This window comes from Lepidochelys kempii, chromosome 14 (genome assembly GCF_965140265.1).
Source record: "Lepidochelys kempii isolate rLepKem1 chromosome 14, rLepKem1.hap2, whole genome shotgun sequence".
NCBI classification, from domain to species: Eukaryota; Metazoa; Chordata; order Testudines; family Cheloniidae; genus Lepidochelys; species Lepidochelys kempii.
The window spans coordinates 39,406,707-39,422,146 of NC_133269.1; the positions used below are offsets into that span (position 1 = coordinate 39,406,707).

Sequence of the window (15,440 nt, forward strand, 5' to 3'; positions counted from 1 at the left end):
GATGGGTTCTAATTGATAATGATCCAAAGCAGACCGGACCGACACGTGCTCATTTTCATCAACTGAGTCAGATGCCACCAGCAGAAGGTTGATTTTCTATTTTGGTGATTCAAGTTCTGTAATTTCCCAATCAGGGTGTTCCTCTTTAAAGACTTCTGACAGCATGCTCCACACCTCGTCCCTCTCAGATTTTGGAAGGCACTTCAGATTCTTAAACCTTGGGCCGAATGCTGTCGCTATCTTTAGAAATCTCAGATTGTTACTTTCTTTGCGTTTTGTGAAATCTGCAGTGAAAGTGTCCCGTCATATGCTAGGTCATTATCTGTGACTTCTATATTACGAAATATTTGGCAGAATGTGTGTAAAACAGAACAGGGGACCTACAAGTCTCCTTCAAGGAGTTCAGTCAAAAATGTAATTAATGCTTTTTTTTTTTTTTTTAAATGGCCACTGTCAGCATGGAAGCACGTTCACTGGAATGGTGGCCGAAGCATGAACGGACATAGGCATGTTTAGCATATCTTGCACATAAATACCTGCATTGCCAGCTACAAACATGCCATGCGAACACCTTCTCACACTTTCCGGTGACATCATAAATTAGAAGCAAAGCAGCATTCTCTCTCGAAAATGTAAACAAACTTGTTTGGCATAGCGAGTGGCAGAAAAAGAAGTAGCACTGAGTTTTTATTTGTTTTATTTTGGAGCGCACTTATATAATTAAAATCATCTGTGTTTCTAAGTTACACTTTCCTGATAAAGAGATTGCACGGCAGCACTTGTATGAGGGGAACTGAAAAATACTGTTTTTGTTATGCATGTTTACAGTACAAATATTTGTAATAAAAATAATATAAAGTGAGCACTGTGCACTTTCTATTCTTTGTTGTGATCGAAATCAATAGATATGAAAACGTAGAAAAACATCCAAAAACATTTAACAAATTCCAATTGGTATTCTATTGTTTACCAATGCGATTCATCGAGATTAATTTTTCTAACTACGATGAATTTTTTGGGGTTAATCACACGAGTTAACTGCAATTAATCAACAGCCCTACTATCTTCTTCCAGTTTTTTAACAACACCAGTTTACATTTCAAAGTGCTTGTCTCTATTACTTTGAATGGCCCCAAATACCATTTACACACTCTTTTAACATGTCTCTAAAGGTTGAATCTGGGTCAATTAGCCTGCAAGGTTCTTAACTCTTTTGGGCCAGGTGTCACAGAAGTTTAGATCATGTGTGAATTCTCCCGTGTTTAATGAGGTGTGATCTCTGTGTACAACTTTTGCCACAGTCCAAGCACTTATGGAGTCTTATGGATTTTCTGATGTAAAACAAGGACTGATCAGTTTCTGCAATGTTTCCCACAGTCTAAGCAGTTATGGGACCTCTCTCCTGTGTGGATTGGCTTATGTTCTGTAGGGCTGAGGTGTTTCTGAAACCTTTCCCATGGTCCAAGCACTTGACCATGATATGAAACATTCTCCATCGTCTAAGCACTTATGGGGTCTCCTGTGCGGATTCTCTGATGTAAAACATGGGCTGCTCCATATAAAACTTTCCTCACAGCCTAAGCACTGATGGGGTCTCTCTCTCCTGTGTGGATTAGCTGATGTTTAACAAGGTCTGACCACTGTAGGAACATTTTTCCAATCTGAGCACTGATGGGGTCTCTCTCCTGGGTGGATCCTCTGAGTGTAATAAGATTGAATCTTTGTGTGAAACTTTTCACATGGTCCAAACACTCAATTGGGTGTGTTTCTTGTGTGGATTGCCTGATGTGAAACAAGTTCTTTCCTCCATTTAAAAGGTCTTTCACAGGCTAAGCACTTGTGGGGTCACTCCTCTGTGTGGATTCTCTGATGTAAAACAAGGGATGACATATATTTGAAACATTTTTCCATAGTCTAAGCACTTATGGGGGTCTCTTGTGTGTGGATTGCCTGATCTTTAGAAGGGCTGATCTGTTTCTGAAACCTTTCCGAGAGTCTTATGGTATCCCTCTTGTATGAATTGCTTGATGTTTAACAAGGTGGGACCTCTGTCTGAAACTTTTCCCACAGTCTAAGCACTTATGGGGTTTCTCTCCAGTGTGGATTGCCTGATGTATAAGAAGGTCTGACCTCCGTATGAAACTCTTCCCACAGTCCAAGCACTTATGGGGTCTCTCTCCTGTGTGGATTGCCTGATGATTAACAAGGTCTGACCTCCGTATGAAACTTTTCGCACAGTCTAAGCACTTATGGGGTCTCTCTCCAGTGTGGATTGCCTGATGTATAAGAAGGTTTGACCTCTGTATGAAACTCTTCCCACAGTCTAAGCACTTATGGGGTCTCTCTCCTGTGTGGACTGCCTGATGATCAACAAGGTTTGACCTCTGTATGAAACTTTTCCCACAGTCTAAGCACTTATGGGGTCTCTCTCCAGTGTGGATTGCCTGATGTATAAGAAGGTTTGACTTCTGTGTGAAACTCTTCCCACAGTCTAAGCACTTATGGGGTCTTTCTCCTGTGTGGATTGCCTGATGTTTAACAAGGTTTGACCTCACTGTGAAACTCTTCCCACAGTCTAAGCACTTATGGGGTCTCTCTCCTGTGTGGATTGCCTGATGATTAACAAGGTCTGACCTCCGTATGAAACTTTTCCCACAGACTAAGCACTTATGGGGTCTCTCTCCTGTGTGGATTGCCTGATGTATAAGAAAGTTTGACCTCTGTATGAAACTCTTCCCACAGTCTAAGCACTTATAGGGTCTCTCTCCTGTGTGGATTGCCTGATGCATAAGAAGGTTTGACCTCTGTGTGAAATTTTTCCCACAGTCTAAGCACTTATGGGGTCTCTCTCCTGTGTGGATTACCTGATGATTAACAAGGTCTGACCTCCGTATGAAACTTTTTCCACACTCCAAGCACTTATGGGGTCTCTCTCCTGTGTGGATTGCCTGATGTTTAACAAGGTCTGACCTCCGTATGTAACTTTTCCCACAGTCTAAGCACTTATGGGGTCTCTCTCCAGTGTGGATTGCCTGATGTATAAGAAGGTTTGACCTCTGTGTGAAACTCTTCCCACAGTCTAAGCACTTATGTCTCTCTCCAGTGTGGATTGCCTGATGTACAACAAGGGTTGACTTCTGTATGAAACTTTTTCCACAGTCTAAGCACTTATGGGGTGTCTCTCCAGTGTGGATTGCCTGATGTATAAGAAGGTGTGATCTCTGTATGAAATTTTTCCCACAGTCTAAGCACTTGTGGGGTCTCTCTCCGGTGTGGATTGCCTGATGTATAAGAAGGTGTGATCTCCGTATGAAACTTTTCCCACAGTCTATGCACTTATGGGGTCTCTCTCCAGTGTGGACTGCCTGATGTCTGACAAGGTCTGACCTCTGTATGAAACTTTTTCCACAGTCTATGCACTTATGGGGTCTCTCTCCAGTGTGGATTGCCTGATGTCTGACAAGGACTGACCTCTGTATGAAACTTTTTCCACAGTCTAAGCACTTATGGGGTCTGTCGTCTGTGCAGATTTTCTGATGTGTAATCAGTGCTGACTTCCAATTCAAACAATTCCTGCCCTCAAGGCACTGAGAGGGTTTCTCTCCCATTTGGCTTCTCCCATGGTTAGTAAGTTGTGAGTGCTTATTATAGTTTTCCCCACAGTCCAAGCATTGAAGTGTTTTCTCTCCAATATTTATTGCCTGAAGTGTAGCAAGCTGTGATCTTAGAACAAATCCTTTCCCATAACCGAGGCATTCATAGTGTTTGTCTTCCTTGGGGGTTGTCTGCCGGGCTGTGGGATTCCTGTGTCCTTCCCCATATATAATAGATTCATCCATTTGCTCCCTTGAGTGGTTTCCCAGCAGCCTCTTTGACCTCTGCCAATTTCCCCAGGCTTCTCCCTGTGCCAAGTACTGGGAAAAAATCCCTTCAGTTCTTCCCACAAAGGTCCCCTGCGGTTCCCCGTCCCATGAAACTTCCTGCTGTTGATTCCCCTCCTTCTTCTCACTCACTCTCTCATCACCTGCTGGGAGAGAGACAATGCAGACAGGAGTCATTGTGCTGAGGAGAAATTAAGAGGAATCACACCGGGGGAAAACCCACCATGCTAAAGCTGCTCAGATGGAGCAATTGGATTCTGCCTCCACTTCCCACCCAAACTTTTACAGAGAAGGAAAGTAGGGAAGGAAACTCCTGCAGGTAACAGGACATGTGGGAAGCGACGTCAGTGACAGATGTTGCCTGCAGCCCTGCTCTGGATGAGATGAGGAAGGAACTGAGGGCACTTACTGATACCTCATTTGGGGGATTCTCAACTTTTTCCTTCATTCACCAGATGGTTTCTGTGTCAGTCCTCACCTGTGTGGGAGCCTCTCGGGATCTCTTTTTTCTCACAGGCCTGAAGATCGGGCACCCATGGCTCTTCCCCTTGTTCCAGCCGCATGATCAGGTCAGGTTTGGGAAGGGGGAATCCTGTGCAGGGGGTGAAATCAGACCAGATCAGGGTTTGTGGAGGATTGAGAGAGCATCTGTCAGAAAGGATATTCCATGGGCAGCACCTGTCCCTTTGCTGTGCTGGGGAAAGTGGAATCTAAGAGGACGGGAACATGGTCACTGAGCCCCCTCGGGGGAGGCAGACGTCTGGGGAAGTGAGGGGAATTGGGACGCACACCCAGCTCCAGTGTTAAACCCCTGCCTATTTCTAAACCTGTGGAGCCCAGAGCCCTCCACATGGCTGGAGCTGTTCCCAAGGAGGAGAGAGAAGAGGGATTCTGTGTGCGACCGAGAAACAACACAGACAGGACAATGCACGGCTTCTCCACCGTGCAAGCTAGGGGGGTTGGGTGGGGATGATTTAGTATGTGCCTTAGGTTTTGACACCCTGGTCTCATTGGAGTGTGATGAAGGAAGAACCTGACCGGTGTCAGACACGCAGACCCCCCCAGCTTCCAATAGCCAAGGGGCCAGGAATCCCTTACCCAGCGAGGTCACCGTCTCGTAGTTCTCCTGCATGACGTCCCTGTAGAGGGCTCTCTGAGCAGAGTCCAGCAGAGCCCCCTGACCCTGGGTGAAATACAGAGCCACCTCCTCGAAGGTCACCGGCATCTGAAACAACAAGAGTCCCCCTCTCAGCACCTGCTGCCCCAGCCACAATCCCACTAATCATGGGGGAGGAGGGAGAGAGAAGCAGAATCCTCCCTACACCCTGCTCAGAGCAGCCAGGAGGCTTCAGGGGCTGGGAGACGGTGAGAGCTCCTTGTCCCCCGCAGCACACGGAGCAGGGCAGGGTCTTCTCATTTCCCACATGCCTGCCAGCCACAGACTGACACAGGAAGCAGAGCTCTGAGCCGGGGACGGGGACAGGAATCCCGACAGCTTCCCTTCGTATTTCACAGCAGCCCCAGGCCAGTGGGGTCAGGCTCCAGCACTGGGAGTCTGGTCAGTTTTCCCAGCCCTGCCTAGGGGGCTGTTCCCTAGTTCAGAAATGGAGTTTTCCCCTCCCCCGACCTGCCAATGGGCCTGTTCAGAAAATCAGGCCCAGGTCGATCATGTTCCAGCAGGTTTATCACACCCCGTCCCAAGCCGGGTGATTAACCCCTTTACACTACCCTTCCCCCACCACCAAAAGCCCCCTGAAAATCCCCTACCTGAGCTGGCTCCATCACAGCCATTTCCCTGCCCTGTCTCCTGGAAGACGGGATGATCTGGAGCGAAACGTGGATGCGATTCCTCAGCCTGTCAGAGGAGCAGGGAGATTGATCAGGTTTCATAAGGGGCTGGAGTCCATGTCACTCCCCAAGTCCCCCCAGGCTCTCTCCCTGCAGACAGACGCTCTGATTCTATGACTCTGCCATGCTGGGAACAAACCCAGTTAGTTCATTACCTCCCCGGCCAGCCCCCCCTGCTTAGAACTAACCCACCACGTCCCTTCTAAACCTCCCCAGAGCAGCATCTCTGAGCCAAACGCTGGAAAAAGAGCAGAATCAAAGGAGTCACTTCAGGGTACTGCCCCACAGTGTATTGTGACCCCCTCTAGCTCTCCCCCATCTCCCTAAGTAGCGCGGTGCTCAGCAGAGCGAGCAACTGGCTTTTCCTCTCTCAGCTCCTGCCCTTGTTTCCAGGAGAGCGGACTGCCCCGGGGGTGCAGGGAATGGATCTGGGCAGGGCTGGGAGCTGGGAAGCTCCCTCCCCACTTCTTGTTCCTGCTGCCCTTCAAGTCTCTCCGCTCTCCCTTTTTATCTTCTTCCCTCACCCTGGGAGAACGGGTGACTGTCCCATTGGCGTGAGCCTTTGCTCTCATCAGGCAGCTCAGCCATGGACACTGGTAACAGGGGTTGAACCAGGCTGTGTCACTGAGGGCAGCAACTCTGGGACTCACAGACACAGGGAGCCCCTCCCCTTGTAGGCCAAACTCACCAGCCGGTCCCTGAAAGGTGCCTTGTGTGCATTTCCCTGCCCAGCTCCAGCCCTTTCCCCAAGTCTCTCCATCACCAGCAGGCTCAGGGGCTGGTATGGTCAGAGCGGTTCCAGCCACTGGAGAAAATGCCCCTGGGCTGGTCTCAGAGGTGTGTGATGAAGCGGGAATGTTCTTAATGTTTTTTCTGAATACTGTGTGTGTGCCTCAGTTTCCCCATGTGTTACACAAGTATCAAGCAGGAGGGATACAGGGGTGTGATCATTGTGGAGACCTCTAGAGGGCAGGTGTGACAGCAGAGTGGCTGCCTGGGCGTAGAGAATGCCCCAAATTCTGTATCCTGGCAAGTGATGGTCAGAGCCTGTCCCCTGCAGGGAGCCAGCCGAAGGTGTTGGAGAACAAAGAGAGAGGGGAAGGCCAGATGAACTGCTCTCCTGGGAAAGAGAGAAAGCACGGGGGAGGGCCAGCTGGGCATCACTGAGGATGGGGGGCTGGAAGCAGGATCAGTCTCCCATTTTGGGACTCAGCAGGGAGAGTCCAGGGCTCGGGACTTTGGATTTCCCCCCAGATGGACTTTGCTGAATGCTCCTGATTTCTGTGCTAACTAGCTCTGTTCTATGCTGTCTTCTCAGCGACCAATGAACCCTTCTGTTTTCCAAGCTGGCTGAGAGTCAGAGCCGACTGCGGAGGTGGGGTGCACGGCCCCTGTGGGGGAACGTGTCAGGCTTCTCCTTAGGCTGCCCCTGGGGTTCAGGCTGGGTCCGTATGCACTCCCTGGGCCCCAGGACCGGGAAGGCTGGGGCCACACGCTCAGCGGGTGGGGAAGATGTTGGGGGTGTTTAGGGGCTGGGATCCTGCCCCTACCGTGTGTAGGGGGGCTTTCCTCCCACAGCCCTAGGTTCACCCCCCGCCAGATGTACCTCGTTCTTACCCCCGGCTCCTAGTCCCAGGCAAGGGGGCTGAAACAATCTGGGGGGCACTGAGAGCCATTGAACCAAACTGTAAACCCTGGATAGGATGAAAACCTTTCCAAGCCAGGGGGTGCGGCAGGGCCCCGCTAGCCTAGATCCAGCACCTGTGCTGCCCCCTCCCCCCAGCCCAGATTGTGCCCCTGGGCCCCTCTCCTTCCCCGGCCCCCAGCTGGGGCCCCCCACCCTGCATCCAGTTTGGCCCCGGCCCCCCTTCTGCCCCTCCTTATTTGCCCCCTTCAGATCTCCCTGAGCTGCAGCCTCTGTTCGCACCAGCCCAGCCAGGGGCAGGGAAACAAAGCAGCAAGTGGGGGGGGGGCGTGATCCTGCCCCCGCCCCGCACACACCGGGAGCTGCGGCAGCTTTCCTGGGCCCGGGGCAGGGAATCGCAGCCGGCTCCGCGGGGAGCAGCCCGGGGCCAAACCCGCCCCCTGCAGCCCGGGGGTGACCCTGGGGGGGGGGCGGGTCTCTCTTACCTTCCCTCCGAGCGGGGCCCCCCGGGGCAGGGGCAGGGCCCGGGCCGGGAAGGGGCCCTGGCCGGGCTGGGGGCTCTGCCCTGGGAGAGGCTCCCGGGGAGCAGCGGGCAGGGCCCGGCTGGAGGTTCCCCTCTCCCGGCTGCAGCCCGGGCTCCGGGCTCCCAGCACCAGCCGCCGGGGCTCGGGGATCTCGCCGGGAGCCTGGGAGCCAGAGTCCCCGCAGCGGCTGCGAGTCACTTCTTGCGGCCGGGCCTGAGCCCCGCGATCGCTCCCCCCAGAGCCGCCCCCCAGCCGCTCCCGGGTCCTAGCGATCAACCCACCGCCGCTGCAGCATCCCTGTGCCCGGCTCCTGTTACACTCCCAGGCTCCAAGGTCAGAAGGGTGGGACCGTTTTTCATCTAGCCTGGGGAAATAGGTGTCACATTTTCCTAAAATACTTAATTAACTTTAGGAGAAACCAGTAAATATGCAGAGAGGTAAGCAGGGAAATGATCCCGCTATTGTGGGGAACTTTCCTGACAAAAAGAAAAGGAGTACTTGTGGCACTTTAGAGACTAACAAATTTAAACAGCCTCCCTGCCTCCCCGTGGAATCGAATAGCAGAAGGATCTGAGGCCTCGTTTCCTCTTCCCTCACCCAGAGCCTGCCTCACCTTCGGGGCTCCCTTTCCACTCTCCTGTGTGGCAAAGTCCTTATAACCCCGACAAGGCTGGGCCCAGGCTTCCTGAGGGCCTTGCCCCCCAACCTGGTTGTGACCACTCAGGACACGGGCTAGAGCGTCCCCACTCCGGGTCTTCCTCCGCTCTGGATACTTCCCTGACCATTATCTATACCCCAGAACAAATGCAATTTATTAAACAGCAGCTAATAAAAGAAATCAGGAAGCAATGGGAAAGGTGAAAGGAAAACACTTAGCCCCACTCTATGGGCCCTGGGGAAGCACAAACAGTGTCTCTGGAATGCCAGGGCAGTTCACAGTCGTCCCTCCCATGTCCCAGGCTTCCTGCCCAGGCCCTGGCTATGCTGCGGGTCAGACACCTGCTTTGGTGGTGAACACACGCCTTCAGGCTCTAGGTGACAGGACCTTTCTTCCCAGTGTCCCCAGAAAGGAGCAAATCCAGAGGACAAATAAAAAGCCCCTGAACATGGTAATCTCTGTCAACTGATGGGGAGGGGGCAGGGGGGTGGACGCATGATCTTTGAGCACTTCTGGCTGCTGACCTAGTTCTGTCCCTGCCCTCCCCCAGGGTTCCACGGGGTGCAGGCCATGGATTGGGACACCCCATGGGGGGCGGGGAAATGCCAGTACGACGGGGATGACTTCATCAGCTTCCACGACCAGCCTCAAGCCCCTTACTCCTGTCTGCGTCCCGACTCCCCCCCTCTCAGAGCCATGGCCCTGCTCCCGGCCCCATCTGAAGAAGTTGGGGGGTGCAGACAGGAAGAAGCGGGGGAACTGCACCCCTACTCTAAAAAATGTTCCACTGGGCCCAGAGTAATTCCAGCCTCTCCACCTGTGGTTTGCCGGGCTAAACCCGTCAGGTTAACAGCCGGGATGCTGGGCAGATGCCCATGTTGTGAACTCCTTAACGTGTAACCAGTACAATTTTAATAGTTGAAACAGTTACTTTTCAAATGCTATCTTCATCCCTAGTCAGGATACCTGCCTTGTAGCCTCTGAGCCCTTAGGTGGAAGCCTCCACCAACCCCCAAAACTTCCCTGACTATTTGCAGTAAAAGAATTCCCCTCTGGCTGCTGGGTGGGGCAGCCCCTCCTCCTCTTCTGCCCCATGCGGTGGAGGAGCTGCTCTTGTATCTCTCCCTCTCCTTCTCCCCGACCCCCACCCCCTTTCCCTCCCTTCCCCAGCCAGTCTCCTCTTGCTCCCACAGCCTCCCCTCCCCACATCCCCCCTTTCCTTTGCAGTGACCCCCACACACACTCAGAGTTTCCCTCTATTGCAGCCCTGTTCTCATCTGTCCCCTATGTCTTCCCTGATTCCCCTGCATCACCCCATCCCCCCTTTAGCCACCCCCTGCCCCCTGCATCTGCCCCTGACCCATCCTTCATCCCCCTTCAATCCCACCTTATCTACATCCCCTTCCCCGCTTCAGCCCGCTTTCAGCTCCCTACCTTGGGAGAAGCTAAAAAAAAAATTAATTGACTCTCCTTCGGCAGGAGGCAGGCAAGTGGGAAATGCCAGCCAGAGGAGGCACATTGTTTTTAAGTGAGCCAAGTAGGCAAGACAGATCAGACTCCTGAAAGAGGTACCGTGGTGGGGAAAGACTGAGAGCCACTGGCATATAGGACCAAGAGAAAGAGCACACTGAAAATCAGACAATGGTGGGCAGACCATTTCAGCAGTTTACTGGACTATAACTGGGGGACAAGAACAGCACCCTGCAGTCCTTCAGGAAGCCAAAAGGAGAGCATGCTTTGCATTCATGAAAAGGGGGATTTCATCAATGGTGGCTGGTGGCCCTAGGAGAATGCTTTAGCCATGGATTTTACCTGTTAAAGTTAAACTTAGCCTATCTGAATCCTGTTATACCTGGCGTTTGGTGTGTAACCTGTTGGTCTTATTGCTTCGCTCACTATCTCTTCAATCTTAGCTAATAAACTCCTGTTTGTTTTCACTAAAAATATATCTCAGTGCTGTGATGTTCTGTTGGCACTGATCCTCAGTTGAATCAAACAAGCTGGTGTTGTCCCGATGGCCTACCTGGGAATTTCTGAGTGTCCAGTGGAGAGGGGGTGGCCACTACAGAAGGACACGTCAGAGGGGCTGGAGACAAGGTTGCGCCCAGTGTTAGTCTGCAAGGCAAAGTTAGGATTGGCAGAGCCCTGATGAGTTTTTGTGGGGAGGTAAAAGGGTGGGCGTGACAGGGAACTGACACCCATTGAAGCAGAAGCACAACCCCCCCGCACTGAGACAGGGGTGGAAACAAGGAGATTCACTGTCCAGGGTGTTGGGACGGTGCTGAATTATTATGAATTACTGCGCTTCCTATTAATGAATGTGGTGAACATGAATGTGGTACGGCTTGACATGTTTGAATTTGCTAGAGGATTCTGGGAGCAGGGCCTTCTGAGCATCAAACGTTTAAAGTGGAAATTCTCTATTCTGCGTGTCTGTTCTGTTACCGACCTTTGTCAGTCAATATGCCGGCTCACTAGGTAAAGAAAACGTATAAACATGAGATCAGTGAGCTTGGCACAAGCTGGCCCGGGGCAAAATGACCAGAATGACCCCTTTGGAAGGCATCGCGCTGACAGCTTATGTGAATGATTGATGAGAGCGTAACCGTGGGGTGATGTCTGGTCGGTACCCCTTCTGCAGTCCCTTCCAAAGTATTAATTAGGAGAAAATTAGTAATAAAAGGTCCACAGGGCATGGGACTCCTTTGGAAACCACTGCCTCGGGGGAATCCTTGATAGACCATGTGCCTGAGACGAGAAGACAATGAAAGAGATAAATCCTCCTCTAGATCGGTAGCTATACCCGCTTTGCTAGCCAATCAGAATACTGCATGGGGCCAGCATAAATACTGAGGGTTTGTTCTTGGGGAACTGAGGCTCACTAGGGAGACGTGCATTAGTTAACTTTATACTGTGTCTGTGATTCTTTCTCAAATAAACTGTTTTGCATGGAGTCTACTGAATCTGACTTGTTGACGGGTACCGGGAACATTCTGCCCAGCTGTGAGCCGTTAAAGATCCATTTCAACATTTGGTAGTAGAGGATGGTGACCATGCCAGTGAATAAGTCAACTGTTTCTGAACTGGTTGGATAAGCTAAAATATTGTCTTAAGATATTAGACTCAGTGGCCGGGGAAATGAGGATGGGATCAGATTGGGATCAGATTGGTTACAGATTATTGGGAGAGAGGAAAATACATAGGCACGTGGAGTTGAATTAGTGCTATCTTCAAGTCTATGATGTTCTGCAAGTGTGAGCAAGACGGGTTTACTCCTGAGAAGAAGGGGGACACCCTGAAGCCTCCGGCTATGGTTGATGAGTGCTTGTTAAGATAGGTGTTTAAAAGCTTGGGGTCTGATCCATGTGTAACTGCTGCAGTCTCTACACTGCATACAAAAGTGTTGGACAACTTCTTGTTGGGGAATCAAGAGGGCTATTCCCCCAAGAAAGTCCAAACAGCAGCATGAGTCACCTGTGCAATGTCTCAGGCTGTAAATAAGCTCTCAGAAAAGCACAATGCCTGTGAATATGAAATGGAAAATTTGGAACAGGAACAGAAAAGCTAAAATTGCAACGTGAAAATCAGAAACAAAATTTGGGTAGTTGGATGAGGGCGGGGGTCCCAGGGCGTGGTCAGGGAGCAGGTTGGGTTGGATGGCGTTGGGGGTCCCAGGGCATGGTCAGGGAGCAGGGGGGTTGGATGGGGGTGGGGGTGACGGGAGGTGGGCAGAGGGGGTGGATAGGAGGAAGGAGATCCGGGGGGCAATCAAGGGTCAGGGAGTGGGGCGGGGTTGGATAGGGGGCACAGCCTCCCCCAGCCTTCCCTACCTGTCCATACAATTTTGGTACCGGATGTGGCCCTCAGGCCAAAAACTTTGCCTACCCCTGCTCTAGAGTCATTGTCACCCTCTTGCTCTGACCCAGGAGCTATTTAATTATTTAGCCAAAGTGGAGCACCATGATCAGAAGAGATTGAGGGGGATCCTCACATCAGAATATCCCAGACTCCCATGGTTAGGGCAGTCACCTGAGAGGTGCCAAATCTCTGTTCAAACCCTTCTTTCCCGTCAGGCAGAGCAGGGAGTAGAACCTGTATCTCCCAGACGCCAGGCGAGTGTCCTAACCACTGGACTCAATGTTATAAAGAGCCTCTGCCAGCACCCCCTCTGGGTTTTGCCTGAGCCCTGATCCAAAAGGGGTGCTCAGCACACTCAGCTACAGGATTGGGCCCCACAGGCAAGAGAGGCTTTCCACTGCCGGCCTTCTGCTTGGAGGCTCCTTCTGGGATTTAGGTGAGAGGCAGGTGTCTGGACGCCGAGAAGGAGGCAGCAGGGCCCAGGCCCAGAAGCAGAAATTTAGGAACCGTGGGAAATTTTCCCCTCGAAATATTGGTGCTGAGTGAGTTTAGGCCCCTGCAGAGTTAGGGGCAGCCAGGCAGAGGTTTTCTGGATTTCAGTGGCACCTAATTCTGGGAGTCAGGGGTCGAAACCTGGGCTTTAGCCACCTAAGTCCCACTGGGGAAATGGGTCGTCACTGCTCTGTGCCTCAGTTTCCCATCTGTGAAATGGGGAGAACGTCACTTGCCTTCACTGTAAAGTGCTTGAGCTCTACAGATGAGAAGTGCTATGTACGCGCTAGGAGAACACGAGGGTGATGAAATGGCCCATGAGTCTCCACATGATCGTGACCTGCCATCACAGGGAAAGACAGAAGCTTAGAGGCAGGAAATTGTTTCTCATTTTGACTCTCTGGGCTTCTGTGTCCGGGACCAAGATCAATTCCTGCTGTCCCATCTGGGGGAACTGGGGGAACTGGACAGGGAGATTGGGAAGAAATTAAGTGAAAATGCCACCAACTTTTCCAAGCCAATATCTCCTCTTTACAAGCCGATCAGTGAGCTGCAGGGGCAGGGCCAGCAGCCAGCGAGTGAATTCCTGTAGGTGAGACTGTTCCAGCCACCCAGACCCCTGCACAGAGACAGGACAGATCCTGAATCCTGGGCGCTGGAGTCCGGCACTCAGAGATCACAGCGTAACTCAGTGTGTGCATGGCAGAGACGGGAATTATTACTATTCTTTGCAGAGATACAGACGTGCAGATGTTAGAGGTGAAAAGCCCCATTCGCTCAGAGAATCCATGGCTTTGGGTCCAGGGCAGGGCCTCTGTTTCTGGTGTTTGTAAAATCCCTTTTAATCCCTGTTGACGCCTGGCGGTTACCGTTTCACTGGTTTGCTTGTTCTCCCTAATTCTTTCCCTGCAGCCTTTACTGTCCCTGAATAGTCTTGTTTCTTTGGCTCCCTCCCCCTTTCCATTCCCAGGACAGGTTGGTTTGTCCTCAGACCTCAGGGCAACCCCTTAGGGAGCCACTGGCTGATTCTCATTCCTGCACTCAGCGTTGTCAGGGCTGTCAGAGGCTGGTGCTGGCCTTGAGTTCAGTGGGCCAGACCCAGCCAGCCATTTTTATGCAGAATTCCCCAGTGTGCTGAGAGCTGCATTGATAACACATGTATCCAGGTGGTCTGCTGGGCTGGGGCCTTTCACGGATTGGATTCAGCAACTGCCAGCACATGGTTTGCTGAAATCTCATCCCCTAATGCTGCTGCAAACTCTGATCCCTTCCCTCATTCTGCATTTGCTGAAAGGAGGATGTAACTTACCAGGCACAGAGCAATCGCCCTGTATCCCAGAGTCCAACAGCCCCACCCCACTGTGAGACATATTAGACCGAGTGCTCTTTTCTCTTCGTTTCCCCTCTAGGACTTCAGAGGCACCTCGACCAGGCACGTGGCTCCTTCTCACTCCCCCTCACAGTTCTTGAGCCTGGGCAGGGGCTTGGCCACCAGGTGAAAGCCATGTCTCCCCAGGGCACCTCAGCACAGTGTGGACAGGAGCCACATTTCCGCTACTTTCATTTTGTTCAAGTTAACCTTGAGGTTCTGGCCCTGTGAACAAAACGGTGGATTTACCCATCCTGTGGGAAAGATTATGAACTTGTTACATCCCTGGGGGACTGGCTGCCTGTAGACACTAGGACCATTAAACCAGGGATGCAGCTCTGGCTGCAGCTTAGGACTTGCCTAGGTGCTGCTAAGGTCTGCATTGGCCCTTGCAGCCACTGAACAGGGGGCCCATAGAACCAGCCCACTCCCTGCCTCAGTTTCCCCATCTATAGAATGCCTGTGTGTCTCTTTGCATTACAGTCTGTGGAGGACAAGGGCCCTATGGTGCTGAGCTCTGAGCAGACCCGAAAAGCTTACGATTCAGTGTCCTGATCCTGAAAGGTCTCAGCATCCCAGTGATGCCAAAGGGACCGGAGTGGGGAAAGTTACAGCCACCATTTACCGCGAAAGGGGAAGAGCACAAAAATGCCACCCCAGCTGTCTGACTGAATGTCTCTAAGTAACCAGCTGCACACAGTACATCCGACAGCCAGGGGAGAGAAATTACAGGTACTATATGTATCATTCCATCTTTTTCCTTTCCGTAACCCTGTACCAAAGCACTGAATCTGCTCTGCTCTGCAACGCTGAGTGAAGACTCAGGTACCTAAGACAGCAGCAGGGGAAAGATGTTTGAACGATGCTCACAAATCTCAAGCCGCGCGGAGACCAGCAAAAGGGCAGCACTTCACTCCGCTGAGCTGCAACGTCTAGTAACCACCTTGTTAACCTGCTGCGGCGCTGGACCCGGGTAACCAGCTGCATCCGCAGCAGCATCTCTGCGCAGCACGGCTTCCCCGCCACAGCTGAGTTCCCTCGCCGTGTCCCCGATGGCGGCTTCCCGACTGCCCCAGGCCTCCTCCATCTGTCCCCACATCCCCTCCTGCAGTCGCAATGGCAAGTGGCCTGAGAGGTCTCTGTTTATCCCACACCACGTACCCTG

General features: G+C 51.9%; 1 protein-coding gene across 2 annotated transcripts; it reads right to left on the reverse strand.

The window, feature by feature from the left end:
• Positions 1 to 1,747: 1,747 nt before the first annotated feature.
• LOC140898032 (uncharacterized) lies at positions 1,748 to 7,939 on the reverse strand. 2 transcript variants are annotated; one of them, XM_073311428.1, is made up of 5 exons: positions 7,860 to 7,939; positions 5,649 to 5,736; positions 4,980 to 5,106; positions 4,360 to 4,473; positions 1,748 to 4,027 (listed from the first exon to the last, which is right to left on the reverse strand). In XM_073311428.1, exons 2-5 carry the CDS (start codon positions 5,670 to 5,672, stop codon positions 1,998 to 2,000), a joined length of 2,295 nt encoding a protein of 764 aa, XP_073167529.1. In that variant the 5' UTR covers positions 5,673 to 5,736; positions 7,860 to 7,939; the 3' UTR covers positions 1,748 to 1,997. The 2 variants fall into 2 exon arrangements, with proteins under 2 accessions (XP_073167529.1, XP_073167528.1); XM_073311427.1 differs by lacking the exon at positions 7,860 to 7,939 and having other exon boundaries at positions 1,748 to 4,024; positions 5,649 to 5,771.
• Between the last annotated feature and the right edge of the window lie 7,501 nt (positions 7,940 to 15,440).

What these genes read in the sequence shown, in the direction of transcription:
- LOC140898032 (XM_073311427.1), bottom strand. Translation starts at nt 5,771, where the DNA reads ATGAAACCTGATCAATCTCCCTGCTCCTCTGACAGGCTGAGGAATCGC. An exon ending in CTGTGATGGAGCCAGCTCAG is followed by an intron (nt 5,107 to 5,648) that starts GTAGGGGATTTT and finishes TTGTTGTTTCAG; the next exon opens with ATGCCGGTGACCTTCGAGGA. An exon ending in CCCGAGAGGCTCCCACACAG is followed by an intron (nt 4,025 to 4,359) that starts GTGAGGACTGAC and finishes CTCTCCCAGCAG; the next exon opens with GTGATGAGAGAGTGAGTGAG.